Genomic DNA, 22,388 nt, shown 5'->3' on the forward strand with positions numbered 1-22,388 from the left:
GTTATGCATTTCATCATAAAGAGATGACAAACTTTACAATAATAAACTGATGAAGCCAAAGCCCATCGTTTTTTCATAAAGTTATAGGGAAAATATTTATAAGAATGTAAACTAATTAAAAATAAATGACAAACAGCTTGTGAATCTAATTAATGTTAGCAGTATCTCAATATTTCAGGCCGACAACCAAACAGAAGACGCTTTTAATGTTTAATGTGCTGTTGTTTGAGCTGACATTAAGCAGCAGTAGTAGTAATAGTAGTAGTAGAAGAAGAAGAAGCAGCAAGCAGTAGAAGAAGAAGAGGAAGGGCGAGAGGAAGGGGCAGCCGTCACTTCCGTGTCGTTTTGTTTTGGTTTGTTGTCCTGACAGCAGCAGTTAGCTTCTGTTAGCTTCAGCTAAATATGTCAGCTACAGAGGACGACACCGAGCTGAGGGATCTGCTGATCCAGAACCTGGAGAACAGCGGGGTCCTCAATAAGCTGAAGGTCTTTCATTTCATTTGTTATGACTTCAGTCGCGCCGCCGCCGGACACGAATGCTGGGAAAGGCTAACATTAGTTTAACCGTTGGTATTGATACGCCAGCCGATTAAGTTACTCTGACATAACCTTACATTCATCTAAATGGTGTTCTGGTTTTTCTGTTTTTGTTGTAACTTTATTGCATTCAGTGATTTTCAACGATTTTCACGCATCTCCGGCGTCGCTAACTGTTAGCTAAAAGGCACCCGTGAGCGTTAGCTATCTGTGCTAATGTCGTAGTTAACTGTACTCACCGTAGGTACAGTGTTGATGACTCAACTGCGGCATTAAAGTGACGAATACATGAATGCATCAATAATCCAATAACATAATAAATATTACTCTAAGAAGGATAATTTTACACTTTTTGATTGCAACACAAATCTGACCAACAGGAAGCTGCTTCTGTTTTCAAAGTATTTACCGAAAAAGACTCCCTAAAGACCTTTCTGACCGTCTGAATAAAACTGTTGAATTCTCCCATCATAAACCAACATGTTCACTATTGTTTATTTTTGTTTTTAATAAATGTGCTTTTTGAAGAAAGGGGGCCCTGATGTTTAATCAGACATGGGGCTATAAACTGAAGTAATACATAGTGATGTATGTGAGTTTTCTTCACATTAAAAACACTTGAAAGAAGGCAGAAACTAATAGCTTAAATTTATTTTAGTAATCTGACTTTTACAGAATGTCCAAAATGTTTGCTTGAAGGTACTTTGTAATTAGGGCCAATCAGAGGGACATATAAAGTGAGGACACTTCCTGTTACTTACTGGTGTCAGATATTAGATGTTGGTGATGTGTTTGTTGCAGTTGTCTTGTTGTTGAGATTCCAGCAAACTGAGCCTCTGATTAGAAGTGTGTGTCATCAGCTGCTTCCTATCTGTCTGACTCTTGTCTGCTCCTGCAGGCAGAACTGAGGGCTGCAGTGTTCCTGGCAATGGAGGAGCAGGACAAACTGGAGGTGACTGCTAACATTCACTTCACATTGTTTGAGCTCTTGTTATGCTGAAGCTTGTGTTCACTGTGTTTTCCTTTCTCCTCAGAACAAAAGTCCTCTTGTCAACGAAAACCTCAAGAAGTGTCTGAACACTAAAGACGGTCAGTAGCTTTGTACTTGACCAGCTGTTAGCTGCTGATCCCCATGGCTCAGCTGAGACCAGCTCACCTCACCCTTCCCAGTTCATGTCATTGAACAAATTTCCTGGTTGTGTTCTCAGTCTCGCTGATTGCTTATTCTTCACTGGTTTGGGCTGAAATTTGTGCTGAACATCCAAGAAATCCTGAGGATAACACATATTCATGTGAACAGACGTCACAGGATGTTCTAGAGTAATCAAATTAATCAAAGTAAATCATTTTTTACCCAAACAAAGAATCGTCACTGGCTGTTTAAGATCTTCATACTGTGTTGACTTCATGGTTTTCTGTCTTTGTAGGAGCCTGCTGAGCTTGTTTTTGTCAGTGGTTTACAGGATGTAATGTCTGTTGTGGACAAGTCATCTTGTTTCTTCTCTGTGTCACATATTTTTTTATTCAGAAATGATTTTTCATCTTCGTGAACGTTGCCAGTAGTGTGGGTGCTCTTATCTCAGGATGGAGGCCACTTGTTAAGCACAGACTGTTCAGTGATGACAGGAGGTGCTGTAGTTCATGTATGTGTCCACAGGGTGATGCTGTGGTGCTTCAAACCAGCAGAGGGGTTTTTTGAGTTCTTGAGCTGTAACATGGAACCACTGCTGTGGAAATAAAAACTAGAGACTGTAGAAAAGCAGTGAAAGTCAACGTTATGAGGTGATTATCCTCTGCTGCACCATCACACACTGTGTGTGTGTGTGTGTGTGTGTCTGTGGAGGCACATTAGATGGAGTCCTGACAGTGTGAATTGCGTTGCTTTGTGTGTGTGCAGGCCGCCTGGTGGCCAGTCTCATCCTGGACTTCCTGCAGGTGTTTGACCTGGACTTCAGCCTGGCCGTGTTCCAGCCGGAGATCAGCTCGGTGAGTGACGTGACCGCAGTGCGACTCTGTGGTTTGTGGCTGTCAGACTTAGTTCACACCCTGCCATAATGTTCATCTCGTTTCCTGTTTCTATAGTGACCCCCCCCCACACACACACACACGTGTCTTTTGAGGAAACTCTCAGTGATTGTGATTGGTGTCTAAATGTCACATGTACTTTATGTTTGCTCCGTGTTGAACTGCTGTCTCATCTTAATGTCGTAACGAACGAGTCATCAGTGACTTTTTCTTTGTTAGCACTAAGTTTTTTCACACAGAAGAGTTTGCACTTCTGCAGTTGACACAACATGCAAAGACGTGTCAGCTGTGACTTTGACTTCACAGTCAATTCAGTCAGACTGTTAGAGGAAAGTTTGGCCACCTTCTCTTGCAGTGCAGGTATTCAATCAGTTTGGGTGCTATTTTCAGGCCAGCTGAAAACCAGTGGGAGAAAATAGTTGTGTTGTGAGTCAAGTTTTTTGTTGCAATAAAAACCAAACAGACCTCACCTGCCATTTAAACCTTTAGTCTCATCTGCTTCCCTTTTCATTCAGTCAGTGTTTTCAGTCCTTTTTAAGCATGCTGAACAGCAGGTTTCTATGACAGGTGATACAAAGATAAAGTTAATTGTTGTTGGAGATGGAGAGATGAGTGACTTCTGCTCTCACGTGGACATCACAGAAGAAACTAAATGAAACTTAAAGAAACACCGACTTGCCTGCTCAGTTCGGGGCCTAAATGCAGCATGAAAATGTTTCCCTTTCAGCTGCAGAGAGTCGTCTTTTGTCTCTTGTTTTTCTTCTCTTTTGGGCAACACGGTGAGGAGCAGGAGGGTTAGTAGACTGGTGGGCCCAGTGACCCAGTGACTGGGTGAGCTGTGAAACTGGACTGAACTGCTCCCCTTTCTTCTCTCTGCTTGTGTGCGTGCAGCTGAATGGGCTGGACAGTCGGGACCTGGTCTGCAGAGAACTGAACCTGTCCCATACTGAGCTGAACAGGAACTCTCCCGTCCTGCTGGAGCTTGTCAGGAGAGGACGACACAAAGCCACTGAGGTGAGACCGTCAGCCAATCAGGTGCAACACCAGGTGCTGCTATGAGCAGACTCGCATTTACTTTACTTGTCTGACAGCTTTAGTTCCGTTGTGCACAAACGCATGAGGAGTTTAGAAAGTCTTAAAGTTCCCAACAGTTCATACAGCTGTAGCCATCAGTCCACCAATCAATAACTGATCAGCTGTATTGACTGTGGTTTTCAGTGGAGTCTGAATCATCTGATGAGATCTGGGCTTTGAGTACTTTAAATACATACTGTAGGTGAAGTAACATTTTCGGTCCAGGATTTTGACTTTACAGTATGATTGTACTTTTACTGTAGTAATGGGTCAGAATACTTCAGAGTGATCCTGCAGGTCAGCAGTGTTTGAAGTTTTCTCTGATTTTTGATTTTTGTCATCAACAGGGAGACAGAAGTGTGAACATCTCTGAGGTGAGTGTGTATGTGTGTGTGTGTGTGTAGGACTGACTGGAGCAGCTGCAGCTTTGGTTTCCTGTTGATCTCAGTGTGTTCTGCTTTCTGCTGTTGAAGCTCAGTACTGCAATACTGCGAGTACTGACACTACTGCAGTAGGTGTAATACCGTCAGTTGTGTTGGCTGCATTGTCAGCAGGTGTGTGTGTTGGTGCTCAGCAGTTTGTGGTTGGCTGACTCAACATCCCGCTGTAACTCAGGAGACACAAACAGCACATAGTACAGACATCATCATCATCATCATCATCATCATCGTCTGCAGCAGCAGCTTCGTTTATGGAGCACTTTGAATGAGTTGTGCAGTGTTTCACTGAGCCTTTAAGTGAAAACTTTAAAGCTCAGGTGAGATCAGGAAAGAACTGAAAGAGGTGACCGACTGAGGGCTGCAGGCAGGACATTAGGATGAACAGAATGTGTACAGAGAACAGACGCGCACACACACACACACACACACACACACACACACGTGTCAGAAAACATCAGGATTTAAACTGTACACGGTGTGCAGTGAAGTGACGTGAATGTGAAAATGAAATATTAAAGCGATCCCACATATTCAACATGTTTTGACTATTGACAATTGAACAAAGTTACTTTCTGTTGACATGAACCTCAGGTGTCTCTGTTGTCTCACAGGAACCGTCTCAGAGGCAGATCGCACACGCTCAGAAGAAGTTCGACTTTTATGACAAGGTGAACGTCCCAAATTTGCGAACTTCGAGCCAATCACAGTCTGCCTAGGTGAGGGCTGACTGTTGTTGTTTGTCTTCCTGCAGGATGGGAGCGGTTCAGTTCTGAAAGAAGATCTGAAGAGAGTTTTCACAGACCTGTTCCCCAGTGTGAACAAGTGGGTCTGCAGCACAAACACACACACACACACACTGACTGACTGAGAGACAAACGGACGTTCTGTGAGTTCATCCCGTGTCGTTGCTGAGGTGAACTCTGCTGTGTGTCGACTGCTCCATTGAGCTGCTATTGGAGCAAAGAATTGTCTGACATCTAAATGGGATTTTGTGTTTGGGCTGCAGGAACATGTTGGAGACGTTCGTTGCCGATGAGCTCAAAGCTGCAGACAAAACCTTCTGCAAAAGTAAGACTTTCACAGAGACACGAGTCATGCTGCCTGAAATATGATTGGCTGCTGAAGAATTAACATTGACTTGACTTGATTAGCTGTGTCCACACACTTTTGGCCATATATAATAATAAAGAAACAGAGAGGACAGTGAGACATCAGCTGTCTCTGCATGAGGCTGGCATCCACACTGCTCATTTATGTAATGTCTGCTGTTGTCTTCACAGCTGTGGACATCCAGCTGTTCCTGGACCTCTATAGGCGTCTCTTTGCAGAGTGCAGAGCTGTGGTGAGTTTCAGAGCCGATTTTCACCTGAAGTCAGATAAACTAGGAGCCAAGCTACGCTAACAGTTCCCCCCTGCTTCCAGTCTGTATGCTAAGCTAGGCTAACCCTCTCTGGATGTGTCTCTGCTCTGGAGAGGAAACTGATCTGAAAACTTCTGATATCTGCCAGCTGTCTCTTGTTATGGTGGATCAGAGCAACCTGTGCAGCACTTTGGTCCACATGGAAACTTATCAACCTCTGCTACATCGACAGAGCTAAAGAATCTCAATATAGTGAGCATCAGCATGTCAGCATTTAGCCGAGTGCATGTTGCTTACGAGGGAGTCCGTGTGTTTTTGTGTGTGTTCAGGTTGTTCAGGACTCTGATGTGAGCCTCCGTCCCGAGGACAGGACCAGCTGCCCGCCTGTCAGTAAGGTGCGTCCGCCTGCTGTCCTCTGCCACACGGTTTTGCCCTGTTTGCTCACTTGCTCTTGCTACAAAGTATTGTCTTGTCACTTTGGAGGACATGCTGTCCTCCAGTGATGTTACAGTGGACTCCAGGACACTGTGACATCACCGCAGTGTAGTGAAGGTTAACGCAAATAGGAATTGTTGAATTCTTCTTTAATGAGGACAGATATTCACAGAGTAGACACATTGAGGACTGATCAGGATGGACCACAGCAAGGAGTGAAGGAATGATTGGAAGTGTAACTCACAGCTTGTACATGGTCACATTTAAGGAAGCTGATAGTCTCCCTGGGTTCCTGTCTCACTGTCTTTCTGTCCCTGTCTCTCCGTGTCCCTGTCTCACTGTCTCCCTGTCATGCACAGATCCCCAGATATAAAGGCCAGAGTGTCAGAGGACAGAGTGAGACAGCAGCACAGGTAACAGCACAGAAACTGTGGTGACAACGAGCCCCTCTACTTACTGACCTGATGCGTTCACCTGTCGGAGTGCTGAGTCTCACAGACTGATCAGCTGTCAATCAGCTTATCAATCAACAGAATGAGCCGTCTGTCTGTGTTATTGGAAAGGAACATGACTGAAGTAGACGTAACAGCAGAGCAGAGGTTCTTTTATAGATCTGTATTTCAGTTGATGTGCAAACCTCAACAATCAACCTCATTAGTTCCTCTGAGGTAACCGCAGGCTGAGGACGTTTGAAGACTAAGACTGTGAGCTGCTCTCATGAGCTGAATGAGTGCAGCTGAGGAGACAGTTTCTCTCTTTATGGATGACAGAAGGTGAAGGAGTGGATGTTATTGATAAGAGAGAAGCTTTCACTGTGACGTACAACACACACACACACACACACAACAGCTGTCATTAATAACATTAAAAACTAATAAACACTCATTGACAGCTTCCACTGAAACTGGTGGAACTGGGGAGAGACAGGAAGTGACATCATCATTTTGGCTCTCGACTCATCTCTCTGGCCAGCTGTGCAGTTACAAACTGGTTTCCCAGAGACAACACACCCTCTTCAGTTTCACTCTGACTCATCTGCCAGTTAAAGTAGGAGTGAAAACACGATTTGACTTTCAGAACGCAGACACAAATATGTACAGTTTGAGTGTGTGGAAGGACGACTTTTTCCCCCTGAAATGGAAACAGCAGAACAGATTAGAGCGGTGAAGTGTATGACAGAGCTTTGTCGATGTTGGTTCTCAGTCATCTGGGTCGTCATAGTTTAAGTGCGAAGGCGACCGGATATCTTTAGGCTGTTGAAGACATTTCACCTCTCATCCAAAAGGCTTCTTCAGTTCTAAGACTGATGGGGAGTTCCAGGTATTTAACCTCTAGTGGGGTTGTCACCTTGGAGGTCTTGAGGGTCCTTGACACTTGGTGCCATCATGTCAGTCGTTGTGGTCACGTGAGCCAAGGTGTGATGGCAGACAGGATAGCATCCCCGAGGGGTGCCGAAAGATACCCGGTTGATCTTCGGTTGCCTTTGCTTCTAGCACTTCATGACAGAGTTATCTGTTGTCTCTTCTGCTGGACCAAGTCCCAGGAGTCCATCAGACCAAACAGGAAGTCCTCACTGATTCACTGAATCAGTTCCAAAATTAAAATCAAATCTGTGTTGCGGTCCAATCAAGAGCAGTCAGTCAGGTAAACAGGAAGTCACAGTAGCATCACAAGCTAGCACAACTTCCAACAGCTACAGTTTACAGGCTGAAAGTTAAGTCTTTGTAAATGTTGGTATCTGTTAGCACTAAGTTTTTCCACACAGAAGAGTGTTCTGCTTTCTGCTATATATATCTGGATACATGGAGGAATGAGTGTGTTTCACAGTTAGTGCAGTTCAAACAGTTTATACTGAGAGGGAAATCAGGATCAACAAAGTTTACCTTCTGAAATATCTCATTATGCTAAGCTAACTGATGTTGTTCACTCATTTAGTCAGATGTTAGCATAACGTTTGGTAATTTGAGGTGTGTTTTGTTGTTTAAGTGACATGTGATTTAAAATCTTTTAGAGTGAATCTTTTTAAACATCATTCATGAAGTTTCTGGTCAGATGTGTCAGCTGTACTCCAGATGACCTCTTTAAACAGGTCAGGTATTAACATGCTAACGTTAGCTCTGTCAGGTGGTTCAGTTAGCTACACGACAGCTACAGCTGCAGTTAGTGACTAAAAACTTAGTAACAACTGATCTCTACTGTTAACTCAGTGCTGATAAAACTTAGTAAAGAAATTTGCAGGAGGACAAACTGATGATGTCATGACCTGAATACTAAGCAGAAGCCAGTGATGATGAAGATGATTAAGATGATGGTCTTGCACTGATTATCTGACTGCAAACAGCAAGGCCTGACTGAAGAACAGCAAGCACAGGCAGGTCGGCTGATCTCATGGTATCAGGTGGATTATTCTCACAGCAGGTAACAGCTGACTTTGTGGACATTCAGTTCACATTTGAACAGCTTTCTTTTTGTGTGAACACGAGGACACATTCAAGAAATTTCATAAAAGGACGAAAAATGTAACCAGATGGTATTTCCACACATCAGGCTGACAGATGTTGTTAGTCTAAGCTGACATTGTTTTCCTCTGATGATTAACGGCAGCCTGCCTCCGAGTGGAGTCTGAGCTCTATCCAGTGATCTGAAGCTGCTGTCTGTCACGCTTCTGTGTCATCGGGCAGGACTTGGAGTGCGGGACATCTCTGGGGACAGGAGACTTCCAGCAGCAGGTCTCCAGAAACAGTGAGGCGTCCGGCAGTGTTAACTCTTCCTCCTCCGCTGTGAAGAAGGACCTGTTGGACCTGAACCTGGACGATGATCCTGATGACGGGGATTCATTCTTTGATGACCCACTGCCGAAACCCCAGAAGACCTACGGCTGGTAGGATACCTGACCTTTGACCTCTGACTCTCTACAGCTGAATGAGATAATGCCTGACCTCTTGTTAACGTGACGCTTCACCCGGCAGTTGGTCGGCTTCACTCTGACCACACGGACGTGAGAGTGTGGCGTCAGCCCGAACGTAGAACACATCAGTGTAATCCTGAAATACAGAAGCATGTCTTTAAGACATGCAGTTCATTAATGAAGGCTGATCAGTGAGGCACACTGCAGTCACAGAGAACTTTCACTCAAACCATCACTGCCATCATTCAATCAACAGTTGACAAATATCTGATTTTATTAAGACGTGTTGGTAACAACAGACAAAACAGATCAGACAGAACACTGTGGCACAGATGGAACACAACAGTCACTACAGAACATATATGACAAACGAGTGCACAACATTTCTGTCTGTCTGTCCTGTGTGTCCGTCTGCTGCCTCTCGAGTTCTCCGTTTGGAGAACAGGACTCCTCACAAAGGACAGACCGTCAGAAGGAGTAAGTATCTCCTCTGGATGTTTTGTGTGCGTGCAGAGAAACACTGCAACGTTTTCATGTCAGGAGGTCTTCGGTCCTGAGAGTAAAGTATGAAGCTCTTTAGAAAGGAGATTCGTTCTGCACCGTGATGTATGTGATAAACACGAGGTCCTCTTACTGTGTCCATATCCTGAGCTTTGGACCACATCACGGCCTTCCCTACAGGCTTCACAAGAGGAGTTCAGTTCAGGGTTGCCCAAAGTGAGGCCTGCACACCAGATTCGGTTCACTGTAAGGCTAGCAAAACAATTAAAACTGGATTTAAAAAAAATCTGAAGTTCAGCCTGTCAAAGTTTGTAGGATCTGGAGTCATTAGTTCTGTTTGTTAATCTGAGCACAGCAGACTGACACTTTGCACAGGAAGTCGGTCAGTTTTTTTTTATGCTTTAACAATGCACTACAGGAGGTGTTTTGATTTGGTCCAGCATGAGGTTTCAGGTTTGGTCCTCATAGCAAAACATTTGGGTCCCTGTGATCCCATGAGGTTCATGAAGGCTTTTGAAAGCTCTGGGAACAACTCAGTAAGGGGATGCTGAGTTAAATTATTAAAGTTAAATAAACTTCTTACTGAAACATTTGGAAATGTGAAACAGCTGAGTCTGCTACAGGACGTTACTGATGAGCCTGAGGAAACAGGAACAGTGAATCTCTGGTTCGGTTCTTTGAGATTCTCCCCACCGAACGGGGCGCCAGGAGAGGACACGTTGATATAACTCTTTGTGGTCTTTATTTATTTTATTTGATTTTCCAGTTTTAAGTTATTATTCCACTGATAACATCCACAAATAGCAGTAGGTAGTAGTAGCCACAAATTGCAGTAGGTTATAAACCTATAGAATAAAAAGGCTATGATGTAAACAGCAATATTGATAGCCAAGTAAGCATACTGTATAAACTCCTGAATAATACAAAATATATCCATATATAAAAAACACACAAATATAGGCTAAATATACTGTATGAATTCATATAAATACATATCCATCAATTGCAATAATCAGTAAGCATTATTAAGCATTTTAAATAGCACAATATAAATAGTAAAGCAGAGCATATCAATTCATTATTAGTATTAACCGACTGACTACATTACCCAGCCTGCATTGCGAGCGGGAATACAACCAATTACAAACAACTACGTCACCCAACCAGCACCGCAAAATAGGAAGTGTACTCATGTGACGGTGAAAGCGCTACAATTCAAAATTCAGACACGGATACTATGAAACCGGCAATGTTAATCAACAGACCGCTAAGAATGTTTTATCAGCGTGACCAAAGTAACAGTTGTCAAACACATGAACCGCATCACGGCAGCACAGCGGCAACACAAACAACAAACTTAAACCGCAGCTGAAACAATGTAAACAGCAGCTTACCGGTGGCGCATCTCTCCTGACGAGACAACATGCCAAACTAGTGCTCGTACCCTCTTATAGCTCGTGCTCGTTCATTACCGGATTCTAGTTTGCCGCTATTGGATTACTACTATTACGTTTCAACTGTTTACTGGCCCATGCTTCAGCCAGGTAAGTGAACCTCCCACTTGCTCACCTGTTACCACTAATCACCTAATCACCCGTGGCTTTCCCGTGTCTCACCCGCAACCTAGCGAACGCAACACCTCCCACTTGACCGACTGATCATGTGATCCAAGGCGGTCATAGACAAACATCACATTACACCTCATAATACATACATCAATTTTTTTTTTTTTTTTTTTTTTTTTTTTTTTTTTTTTTTTTACACACATACAATATTCTTGTCATGAAGGATAGTCATTGTCACTGTTCGGACACCTCCCCTGACAGATGTGTAGTGTTCTGCCAGGTTTGGTCATATGGAGTGTGTATTCTTCATTCTTCATGAATGGTGCAAGTGGTGCCGATGGCAGCATAGACACGTGCCAAACAGCTGGAGAGAGAGAGAGAAAGAGAGAAAGAAGGGGCAGTGACGTCCTGAAGCAAATGCCTTCAAAATCGGGGGTTTGGGCGTTGAGGTTCTGAGGCAGCGCCTACAGAACTGATGGCTAACGATGTCCAGGGGTCACTGGTCTTCCACAGGGATGAGGACTACTAATCTCCTTACGTCTCTCCGTAGGATGACTGCTGTTGGCTGCTGAGGGTTCCTCTTGACTTGCCCAGCAGTCAACGAGGCAGAGAGGCCTGCACAGGTCTTTACGTCTGCGTCTCTCACAAGTCCTTTCTTGTCGGGGTACACAGCCAGGATCCGTCCAAGCCGGAATTGGCCTCGGAGTGCATTTTGGTCAGCGATCCAAACAATGTCACCAATCGCTACATTCCTTTGTGACTGGTGCCATTTTGGACGAACAAAGAGGTTAGGTCCGGCAAGTTCACTCCACTTCTTCCAGAACATATCCACACCAATCTGGATGGCTCTGAGGCGACGCCAAGGATGGGTGCACAAGTCGATTCCTCCTGTATCTCCTCCTTGACTGGTCCTTCCAAGGAGCAGAGTGTTGGGGGTCAGATACTCTATGGAGTCCTCTTGCTCTTGTGCCCTGGCGTCAATCGGCCTTTCATTGGTGAGGTTAGCTGCCTGGTAGAAGAGGGTTTGGAGTTCGCCCCAGGTGAGTGAGCTTGTCGTCCCTCCAAGGCTAGTGAGAGCTTTCTTTATGAGCTTAACTGCAGCTTCCGCAGCCCCGTTGCGATGTGGTGCGTCAGCTGGATGAAAGTTCCATGCCCACTCTGTTCCATGCTTGGCCGCCTGGTCTTCAATGGATGCTTCCCGTAAGGTAGCCAAGTACCTGTGCAAGTCTTGTAGGGCAGGTTTAGCACCAATAAAATTGGTTCCCTTGTCTGACCACAGTTTTCTGGGATGGCCTCTCAATGATACGAAGCGGAAGTATGCCTGAAGGAAGCTTTCAGATGATTGGTCGTCCACAAGGTCCACATGCACTGCCCTGGATGCCATGCAACAGAATACTATGCCCCATACCTTCTTCCCTGTTCTTTTCTTGACAGCATCTTTAATTTCGAAGGGGCCGAAGAGGTCCAGTGTGGTATACTCAAATGGGTTAGCACGCTGGGAGCGCTCTGGCGGCAGATCACTCATCATCTGCTGGCACATTTTTCCTTTCAGTTTGCGGCATGTAATGCAGTCATTTACAACTTTTTTTGCTATTCTCCGACCTTGCACAATCCATGCTTTCTTCCTGGTGCGCAGAAGTGTGGCAGCAACACCTTCATGATTCTCGTCATGGGCTTCTCTTGCCAGCAGGGTTGCAAGCCAAGAATGAAATGGAATCAAAGGAACAGATGTACCATCTTCCCTCCAGGACTGGATTCTTCCTCCACAGAGAAGGATTCCTGTGGTCTCGTCCTTGTAGACAACCAAGCGGTTCAATGTTGAGTCTAGGAAGTGACTACCATCTTGGGCGGCGAGGACCAAGTCTTGGAAGGCCTGTGCTCTCTCCTCAGTAGACAGGACAAGCTGGTTTGCCTCCCACTTTAGTGAGTCTGGTGCCTGACATCTTGCCTCCCACTTTGGTGAGTCTGGTGTCTGGCGTCCCTTCAGCCAGATTTCTGCAGCCCGTCGAGTCCAGGCTATGGCACCACACAACTTAGGCAAAGAACTGAAGCGTTGAGGCTCCACGAGGTGCACTAGCCCAACCGCCCAGGGCTTTCTTGGTCTGTCTTCCACTGATGTTGCACCAGGGACAGCGGGTGGTATCTGTTTGCCATTGACTCCTTCATACTTGGCTTCTACCTTGAGGTCAGGCATGTTGGGGTCAGCTCTCTGTTTTGACTGGGCTCTGGTAACCACCGCTGAGAAGGCTTTCCGCTGTAGTTTTGCCACATCTTCAGCAGCAGAGGGTGTAATTTCACTGGCCATCTTCATAGGCCAGTCAGTCTCGGGCAACTTCAGAAACTCAGGGCCTTGCTGCCACTCTGACCCTTCGTTGAGCTCCCCAGGAGTTGCACCTCTGGTAAGTATGTCAGCAATGTTCAGCTTGCCTTCAATCCACCTCCAATCTTCCACTTGACCAGCTTTCTGAATCTCACCAATGCGATTAGCAAAAAATGTTTGGTAGCCGTAGCTGTCCTTTTGGATGGCTGCCAGGATTGTTTGGCTGTCCACAAAGTGAACCCATTGCTTGACCTTTATGTGGCAGTGCTTCTCAAAGTACTTTTTAAGGCGGGTAGCAAAAACCGCACCACACAGTTCTGCCTTGATCACATCTCCCTTTTGATCGAGGGGGGTGAGTTTAGCCTTGGATTCCACCAGCTTCACTTCAATTTTGTCCTGGGTTTCCCACCGCAGGTAGAGCACGGCTCCATAGGAGGACTCACTTCCATCTGAGAATGTGATCCCTGTTGGTTGGCCTATGGCTCCCGGTGGCGTGAGGCTTCTCTCAAATCTGACCTGGCCAAGTCTCACATACTCTTCAAAGAGTGTGATTGCAGACTCTCGAAGTTTTGGTGAGAGAGGGGCGTCCCATGTATCTTTAGATGGGTTGTCCTTGTCCTTACCAGCTTCCTGGAATGATTCTCTCACCAGCATCACACCCTTCTGTTTGGCTGGTGAAGCGAGACCAATCGGATCGTACAAGGCGGCAATCTGGCTGAGAAGTATGCGGCGGGTAAGGGGATCTGGTGTTCCTTCCCTGACATCCTCCATACACAGATTCAGTCCGGTCCGCATCTTTCCTCTTTTCTTAGAGAAGTTGATAGACGTCAGCAATCGAAGCTTGTCCGTTTCTGGTTCGTAGCCAACCCCAAGTGCTTTGTTCTCCCCATTATGCATTTGGTTGGGTAGTACCAGCATCCTGGGTACAGTTGTTTCTGTACTGAAGTCAGCAGCTGTCTCAGCAGGGGCTCCACTCCTCCCACTTTGGCGTGACAGGACCCACGGTTTGAGAAAGAAGCCTCCTGCTTTTAAAATCTCCTCCACGCCCTTGGTGATCCTTTCCAGCGTCTTGAGGTCATTATGGGAGGTCAGGATGTCATCCACATAGCTATCCTCAGTCAGAGCTCGCCGTTCTTCAAGCATATCAGCGAACTGAGGAAGATTGGCGGTCTCTCTCATAGCGACTTGGGCGATACATCCTGCGGGTTTGTCCCCAATATTGACTCTGACCACTGCAAACACCTCAATGTCGTCCTCAGGGGTGTCTCTCCAGAGGAAGCGGTGGAGGTGGACTTCAGCATCTTTTAGCCACACTGAGTTATACATCTTTTTTACGTCACCCAGTGCAGCATGGAGTCCACTTCTGAACCTCAGAAGAACACCTCTGATGGGATTGAGGACATCGGGGCCCTTGTGGAGGAGATCATTCAGGCTTATGCCTCGGAACTCTTGGCTACTGTTCCACACAATTCTCACAGGGGTTGAGGAGGAATGAGGGTTCGGCGCAACTAAATGGCTGATATACCATATAGGTCCTTTCCAGTTGTTGATTTCCTCCTTTGTGAGTTTTGCGGCAGCTCCTCTTGCAACCATTTCGTGTATTTGTTCTTTGTAGGCAGCCTTCCACGCAGGTTCCTTCTCCAGACGTCGCTCAGTGTTTCTGAAGGTTGCCTCCACTGCTTGCCGATTGTCTGGCAGTGTTGTGAGGTCTGCTTTCCAGGGGTAGGCTGAGTCCCAATGGGGAGAACTGCTGTGTTTATCCGCCAGTACGTATGTTAGGCACCCTTTTATCTTTTCAAGGTCGCGCTCTTCTTTGAGGGTCATTTCTTTTCCTCCAGGGGGGCACCTGCCACACTTGCAACCGCCACATTGAGGACTGCACGCAGCTCCGATGCTGTCCCACCTGAACCACTCGACGACCTCTTTGTTGGTGGCTGCGATGCTCTGGACAAGCACATCTCCTTCCTCCTCTTGAGGTATGATGGTTTCTTTATACGCCATGGAGGCTGACCTCATGGTCCTCGCGAGGTGAGTTTCAGAGCGGTACACAGCCAAGTCAACTGTCTCCATGAGATCGGGATGGGTTCCCCCGACGGTCTTTCCCAGCGGGCCGTCCCAGAGAACGAGGTCACCTACAATCTTGATTGGCTGGGGAACAAGACGACCTTCCCGATGGCTAATAAGGAGGTCAATCTTTGTGGGACGGACCAATTCGTCTCTGGGTACATTTGGGAAGAACCTATGCAGTTGCTCGGCTGTGACGGGTTGGGTCACCTCAGCAATGTTTTCCAGGCCATAGCAGAGAATTCGATGCTCAGCTACTTTCCCCTTGGATGTCTTCACCTTCAGCCGGAGGGAATATCTTTTGGTCCGGACAGTTTTCTTCATCCCCCCAACTCCATGGACAATAAGCCTGATGTTCTCACCGAATAGTCCAAGGCGATCAGCTGCTTCATTAGTGATGTAATTGGTGTCAGATGCGAGGTCGATCAGGGTGCCAATAAGGCAGCCTGAGTTTGTCGTAACTTCCATCAGCATCATCACCACTGGATGTTCTGGCAGTTCATCACTGACCTTGGCACATACGGTGGAGGATGTTTTGTTTGAGAATGCGTTCTTGTATTTCTGTCTTTGTTCTGGAGTAAGCTCGGCCAGAAACTCCTCTTGTTTACTGGTTAGGCCAAGTTTCCTTCCTCCAGTTCTGGTGCTCTGCTCCTCACTGTTGCTGTCCTTCTTTGGAGTCGGTGGCTTAGGACACAGAAGGTAATTGTGGTCCGACACTCCTCCTTTCCGACAGTCTGGTTTTGGGCAGAGGTACCTAGGTGTGCATCCTTTCCCATCCTTGGGGTGGGGCCGCAAGCACTTGGAGCACAACCCTTGCTGCTTCACAGTAGCTCTTTTCTTTGAGAGATCTTGCTCGCGAAAGACTTTGCATGCAAATAGCTTGCCAGCATGTGAATCATCTCCACAGACAGTGCAGCTGGGATGGTCGTCCCTCTGACCTGCCGTGGACTTAGTGAAAGCTTTCCTCCCTCTCTTGTCTGGGTTATCTGCAGCACCCTTCTCCACTGGGCCTTTCTCTGCAGGGCTTGGCTCCAACTGGTCCAACTCTTCAAGAATCTGCTCCTGCTTCTTTAAGAATTTCAGGAGGCAGTCAAAGTGATCCAGTGGAGAGAACCTGTTTTCCGGGTCAGTTTTGTGCATGATCCACTCCTTCTTGAGTGAGCTGGGAAGCTTGCTTTCGATAGACTGTGCAACAACACGGTTCTTCACAGCGTCCTCTTCACCAAGAATCTGGAGGTTGTACAGTGCCCTTTCCACAGCCTGGATCAATTCAATGGTTTTTCTGGGATTGTTTCCTTTAACAGGCTGAAGAGACTGGACTTCATTGGTGATTAATAGGACTATTTTTGCTTTGTTCCCATATTTGCTGTCCAGCAGCTTGAACATATCAACAGTGGATTCACAGCTAGATAGGACGAGGTCTTTCTTCACTTTTTCATGGAGACTATTCAATAAGTGGAACCTTTTTATACATTCTGCACCATGTGGGTTACCTAAGTCTTGTAGATCTTCCCACTCGGACTTCCAGCGGTAATAGTCCCTCATGTCACCAGAGAAAGTGGGTAGCCGCGCTCTTTCAAGGCTGATTTGAGGTTTGAGATTAGAGTTGCCTTGGGTCATTCCTGGACTACTGCTTTGCTGTGAGGGGGGCTTGGTGTTCATGTCTGACACTCCTGTGTCTGTTTTAGGCTTCAGCTTGAAACTGGCAGACATGTCAGGGAGAGAGAGGAAAGAAAAATCTTTTGCTGGATCACCAACCACACTACCATCATCTCCCAGGTTTCTTTCTCTCCCCTTTACTTGGTCTGCCTCATCCTCTTCCAGCTTATCTGACAATGCCAGGACCCTCTTCTTCAGTGCCCTATGGCGTGTCTTCAGATCAATCACCTTCGAGCCAGGAACCAACTCCTTCCACTCTATCAGCATTTCCCCGAGTTCAGTGACCTCTCTTTCAAGACCTCTGTTCCTCAGCCTGCGGTCCTTGATAGACTTCAAAGGGTTAACCTCCTCTTCCTCTGCCAGAGTGATAGCCGAATCAGCCGTTTTAGCCTGCTTGAAAAATGCCTCCTCTGCGTAGCCGGTCCAGAAGGTTTCCTGAGTGGCTTTCTTCACCTCAAGGAACTTGTTCTCACACTCAGTAGTCTTTTCATCAATTTGGTCAGCAGATGCTATGACCTCTTCATCAGCTGAGTCCCTCAGGGCTTCAGCATACTCATGGCCCGCGTCTGTGACTCTAGAGAAGTCCGTTCTGAATATCTTCCATTCTCTGAGGATTTCAGTCGGTTCCAAGAGTCCTGATTTGGTGAGAGTATGAGCCCTTCTGGTGAATGATGCCTGTGCTCTTGAACGCACACTTTTAAGCTTTTCCAAGTCTGCCATTGTTCCTCCCTTTCTGTTGACTGGAGAGCTGTCACTACTAGTGTGTGGACTTGCTCCTTTCTCCATAATCAACGGGCAGTTTGACTAGTGGTAAACTTGGGGATCGTCACAGAGGTGAACGGTCAGCTGATTGAGCCTCCTTGATAAGGCAGTCCGTGCCTATTTTGCTGCACTCACAGACAGTGCAGTGGGCCTCGGTTTATAACTGTTCGGTTCTTTGAGATTCTCCCCACCGAACGGGGCGCCAGGAGAGGACACGTTGATATAACTCTTTGTGGTCTTTATTTATTTTATTTGATTTTCCAGTTTTAAGTTATTATTCCACTGATAACATCCACAAATAGCAGTAGGTAGTAGTAGCCACAAATTGCAGTAGGTTATAAACCTATAGAATAAAAAGGCTATGATGTAAACAGCAATATTGATAGCCAAGTAAGCATACTGTATAAACTCCTGAATAATACAAAATATATCCATATATAAAAAACACACAAATATAGGCTAAATATACTGTATGAATTCATATAAATACATATCCATCAATTGCAATAATCAGTAAGCATTATTAAGCATTTTAAATAGCACAATATAAATAGTAAAGCAGAGCATATCAATTCATTATTAGTATTAACCGACTGACTACATTACCCAGCCTGCATTGCGAGCGGGAATACAACCAATTACAAACAACTACGTCACCCAACCAGCACCGCAAAATAGGAAGTGTACTCATGTGACGGTGAAAGCGCTACAATTCAAAATTCAGACACGGATACTATGAAACCGGCAATGTTAATCAACAGACCGCTAAGAATGTTTTATCAGCGTGACCAAAGTAACAGTTGTCAAACACATGAACCGCATCACGGCAGCACAGCGGCAACACAAACAACAAACTTAAACCGCAGCTGAAACAATGTAAACAGCAGCTTACCGGTGGCGCATCTCTCCTGACGAGACAACATGCCAAACTAGTGCTCGTACCCTCTTATAGCTCGTGCTCGTTCATTACCGGATTCTAGTTTGCCGCTATTGGATTACTACTATTACGTTTCAACTGTTTACTGGCCCATGCTTCAGCCAGGTAAGTGAACCTCCCACTTGCTCACCTGTTACCACTAATCACCTAATCACCCGTGGCTTTCCCGTGTCTCACCCGCAACCTAGCGAACGCAACACACAATGAAGGCCCACTACTGCCTTCATGTGAATGTGCTTTTATTGTGAGGTGCATACAGGAAGTGACAGCAGAACAGGAATGTTGGATTATTGAATCCTGGTGTCCTGGTCTTGTCCTGTCTTTCCCTCTGAGCTTGTCTTACTCTGCTTTTTTCTTTTGTCTTCTTTCTTATTGTCCTCTATTGTCCTTCCTGTTCTTGTCTTCTTTCATCCCTCCTACTTGTCCTCGCTGTCCTTTCTTTACATGTCAACCCTGCCTTCCTGCTACTTGTGTGTTCCCCCTCCTCACCTGGCGGTGCTGTCATATTGAGGGAAGAGTGCCTCTCTGGGCCAGTTGTGTCCCCCATGAGACGAGGCAGAAGCCTCAGCGAGTGAGTCCACACGGTGTCCATCAGATCAGTTTTCCCACTGTTTGGTCAGTGGTGGTCTGAGGCCTTGTTCACACAGAGACACTCAGGGGCCAAAGGGGAGCGATGCCAAACTGAGGACTTGAAAATGTGTCGCCATTGAGCAACAGGAACACAAAGTCCCATTCTCTCTGAACGCCTCCTGAGGCGGCGCTCACATAAAAAAACGTCAAAAACGACGACAGAGAACGTTCCTGAAAGTTTAACTGTGTCAGTGTCCACTGTGTGTCCTCGACTGTCTCTGTGAAGACTAGTTTGACTCGTATGTGAGGACAGGACTTTTTGTCTTGTTTCGCATCTGCTCATCCTGTCCCTCCTTTCTCTCTCTCTGGTCTCAGTTTGTCTGTCCTCGCTGGTAATTCAGAGGACGAGCGAGACGAACGTCCCTCTGGACACAGTCAGGCCTCTGAGCTCAGGTGAGCTACAGGCATATCTCTTCCTGTGTGTTATCTCTGTGATGATCAGTGTGGCTTGTTGGTCGTGATGTTGTTGGTCCAACGTAACAAGCTAATCAGAGTTACGCTTAAACTGGAGATGCAGAGTTTTAATCACAGGGTTTCAGTCTGTGAGGGAGCAGGACCTGAACGCTGCAGGTGCATTCAGGTGAAACGACAAGAGGACAAGAGTTAGTCATTGTTTGTTATGTTCGTCCAAAGTAGACGTCCACAGATCCACTTCATCATCATTGGATGTCTTTTCCCCTAGGACGGTGGAGACGTCCAGGTCCAGAGAGAGTCCAGCAGGGTCCCTGTCTGAGAGTCCGAGACCGGGAGGAGAAGGAAGCAGCATGTCCCACAAAAACCAGAGCAGGAACGGTGAGAGCTAAAGCATCACTAATGTTTCAGCGTTTTGTTGTTCCCCCTGGAGGCTGCAGGTGTCATTACAACCACAGTCTGATGGCTCATCGGCATGCATCCATCCATTCATTTTCTATACCGCGTATCCGTCAGGGTCATGGGGGACTGGAGCCTATCCCAGCCGACTGTGGGCAAGAGAGTTCACCCTGAACTGGTCGCCAGTCAATCGCGGTGCTCATCTGCAGTGTAACTCAAATGTACTGTTTGTCCTTAGGACAGCACTAGAGGATTAATCATATATCACGCCCGTCTTGTAGAGACGTCATTGTCTGTTGACCAATCAGAAGACGCTAACGAAGGGGATTTTTTGTCTCTGCAGCAGCGTCGGACTCCAGAGAGAGGAGCGTCAGAGACTCCAAGACCCTGAATGATAAAAATGGATCTCTGCATTTAGGTACCTTTCACACTCATAGAACCTCTACAGGCCCAGAATGTCTTCTGTGTCCTTTGGTCCTCTGTAGTTTATGTGGTCCACTGTTATGTTGTCCAAGACTTTAAAGGTGTAGTCTGTATCATATGGCCACAATGAGAGTTTAAAACATTTCAAAAAGACCGTTCTGTCAGAGACATCTCTGTGTTGTGTAGCACAGATATCTGTGATGAATACAAGGAGCGTGTTGGCTGAGTTTCACAAGCTCTCTTAGAGTTCAGACAGGGCCACCTGTGTGCACTGGGACACTGGGCTGAACCCCGTCACCCACCTGGACACGGTCCAGACACAGGCCAGCTCTGAGGCCACTGACGCTACAGCTGACTGAGCTAACAGGCTAACTGAGCTACAGCAGACAGTTAAGTGGGCAGCAGCCACCTGCTGTAGTTTTAGAGATACCTTTGAATCCTGACCAAACTTGACTGTCAAACCGAGAGACTTTCTTGCAGATGAATTGTTTCTTCTGTGAGACATGTGAGTCATCTGCAAACATTGAAGTCATTTGTCCAGATTTTGTTGGCTTTTGATCTGTTCAGAAATTAATTTTGTAAACTTTGTTTCACAGATGAAGATGTTGAATATGACGATGACTTTAACAGGTAAGACTGACAATATGAGCTTCATATTTGTGTTTTAAGAGTTTGAAGTTTTCATTCACTTCACCTGTGTTGTTGAACTTGTGTTGTTTGGCTAAAGGCAGATTTGCAGCTGAGCTCTGAGTGGAAGCTTTAGTATAATGAGCCTGAGTGTGAACTCGTTTCCGCCCTGTGAAGAGGCCAGAACGACATGAGCTGTTAGGACAAGTCCCAGTGCTTCACACAGACAGACAGTCAGTCAGCAGTGAGACAAATCAAGTGAACAGTTGAGCTCAAACTATAAGAACAAAAGAGAAAATACACACAGACAGAATTTATACATACTGTACCTGTAAACAGTACACTGGCAGTCATATCTTCTGGAACATAACCTGTGACAGATTATTTCTCCACAGACATACAGACAGACATTTTTATATAAATGAACTGAAACTAATGGCTGTCTATAAGGCAGGAATTCAGTCTGAACACATGCAGAAACTTGGTTTAATGCATTTTGTTTGTTCCAGTCATCGGTCAGATCTGTCGAAGAGTGAGCTCAGTATCGGAGAGGAGATCGAGGAAGTTTCCATCGAGGGACCTGACAACAGCGACAAGGTGATTACAGCTCCAAAATATGTGACATGTTGACGTCTGGACGTACTGTGTCTTTAAATGTTTACCTCTGGACGTATCGTTTCTTTAAATGTTGACATCTGGACGTACATTGGCCTGGAGGTTGGAGAAGCGGCTTGTGATCGGAGGGTCACTGGTTCGATTCCCCCACCGGACGGGCAGGAAAAATTTGGGTGTGGTGGAGTGATTAATGTGAAAAATGCCCCCCTCCTCCATTAGCCGGCTGATGTGCCCTTGAGCAAGGCACTTAACCCCCCAATATGCTGCCCACTGCTCCTGTGTGTGTTTCACTGCATGTAATTTGCCAGGTGTTGCATGTGTGTGTTCAGCTAAGGATGGGTCAAATGCAGAAGATGAATTCAGTGTGTGTATGTAAAAATATATATACTGTCAATAAAGTGATTCTTCTTCTTCTTCTTCTCTTCTTCTATAAATGTCTGGTCTCTTTTGTGCAGTTGGAGGACACCACTCAGGACCTCAGTGTCTCTCAGCTCAGTCAGAGTCATGGAGCTGACTACATGGAGGATGTGGCCTGAACTTCCCATCATGCACCTCTTTATATCCTCAATATTTAAGTCTGTACAGTTTGAACAAATAAATGGATTTATACTCAGTTTGTTTCACTGGATGTTTGTTCTGACCAACAGCCTTGTTGTTTCATTTGGAAAATGTTCGGTAATTTAAATTTTCAGTTCA

The 22,388-nt window shown here is 46.0% G+C and overlaps 2 protein-coding genes across 8 annotated transcripts; one reads left to right on the top strand and one right to left on the bottom strand.

The window, feature by feature from the left end:
* The first annotated feature begins 271 nt into the window (after positions 1–271).
* On the top strand, positions 272–22,305 carry cep43 (centrosomal protein 43). 7 transcript variants are annotated; one of them, XM_046372621.1, is made up of 20 exons: positions 272–486; positions 1,436–1,489; positions 1,572–1,626; positions 2,435–2,523; positions 3,454–3,576; positions 3,984–4,010; positions 4,688–4,744; positions 4,828–4,898; positions 5,083–5,144; positions 5,357–5,418; positions 5,766–5,831; positions 6,231–6,284; positions 8,553–8,752; positions 9,206–9,256; positions 19,533–19,610; positions 19,900–20,009; positions 20,371–20,445; positions 21,047–21,080; positions 21,587–21,674; positions 22,148–22,305. In XM_046372621.1, the coding sequence occupies exons 1-20, from the start codon at positions 403–405 to the stop codon at positions 22,226–22,228; spliced, it is 1,521 nt and encodes a 506-aa protein (XP_046228577.1). In that variant the 5' UTR covers positions 272–402; the 3' UTR covers positions 22,229–22,305. The 7 variants fall into 7 exon arrangements, with proteins under 7 accessions (XP_046228577.1, XP_046228575.1, XP_046228576.1 ...); XM_046372619.1 differs by lacking the exon at positions 9,206–9,256 and adding an exon at positions 19,099–19,158; XM_046372620.1 differs by lacking the exon at positions 9,206–9,256 and adding an exon at positions 19,099–19,158 and having other exon boundaries at positions 20,374–20,445.
* Positions 11,061–12,435, bottom strand: LOC124050275. The gene is made up of 2 exons (XM_046372628.1): positions 11,314–12,435; positions 11,061–11,253 (listed from the first exon to the last, which is right to left on the bottom strand). The coding sequence occupies exon 1, from the start codon at positions 12,383–12,385 to the stop codon at positions 11,342–11,344; it is 1,044 nt and encodes a 347-aa protein (XP_046228584.1). The 5' UTR covers positions 12,386–12,435; the 3' UTR covers positions 11,061–11,253; positions 11,314–11,341.
* Positions 22,306–22,388: the final 83 nt, after the last annotated feature.

The sequence above is a fragment of the Scatophagus argus genome, chromosome 19 (assembly GCF_020382885.2).
Source record: "Scatophagus argus isolate fScaArg1 chromosome 19, fScaArg1.pri, whole genome shotgun sequence".
NCBI lineage: Eukaryota > Metazoa > Chordata > Actinopteri > Scatophagidae > Scatophagus > Scatophagus argus.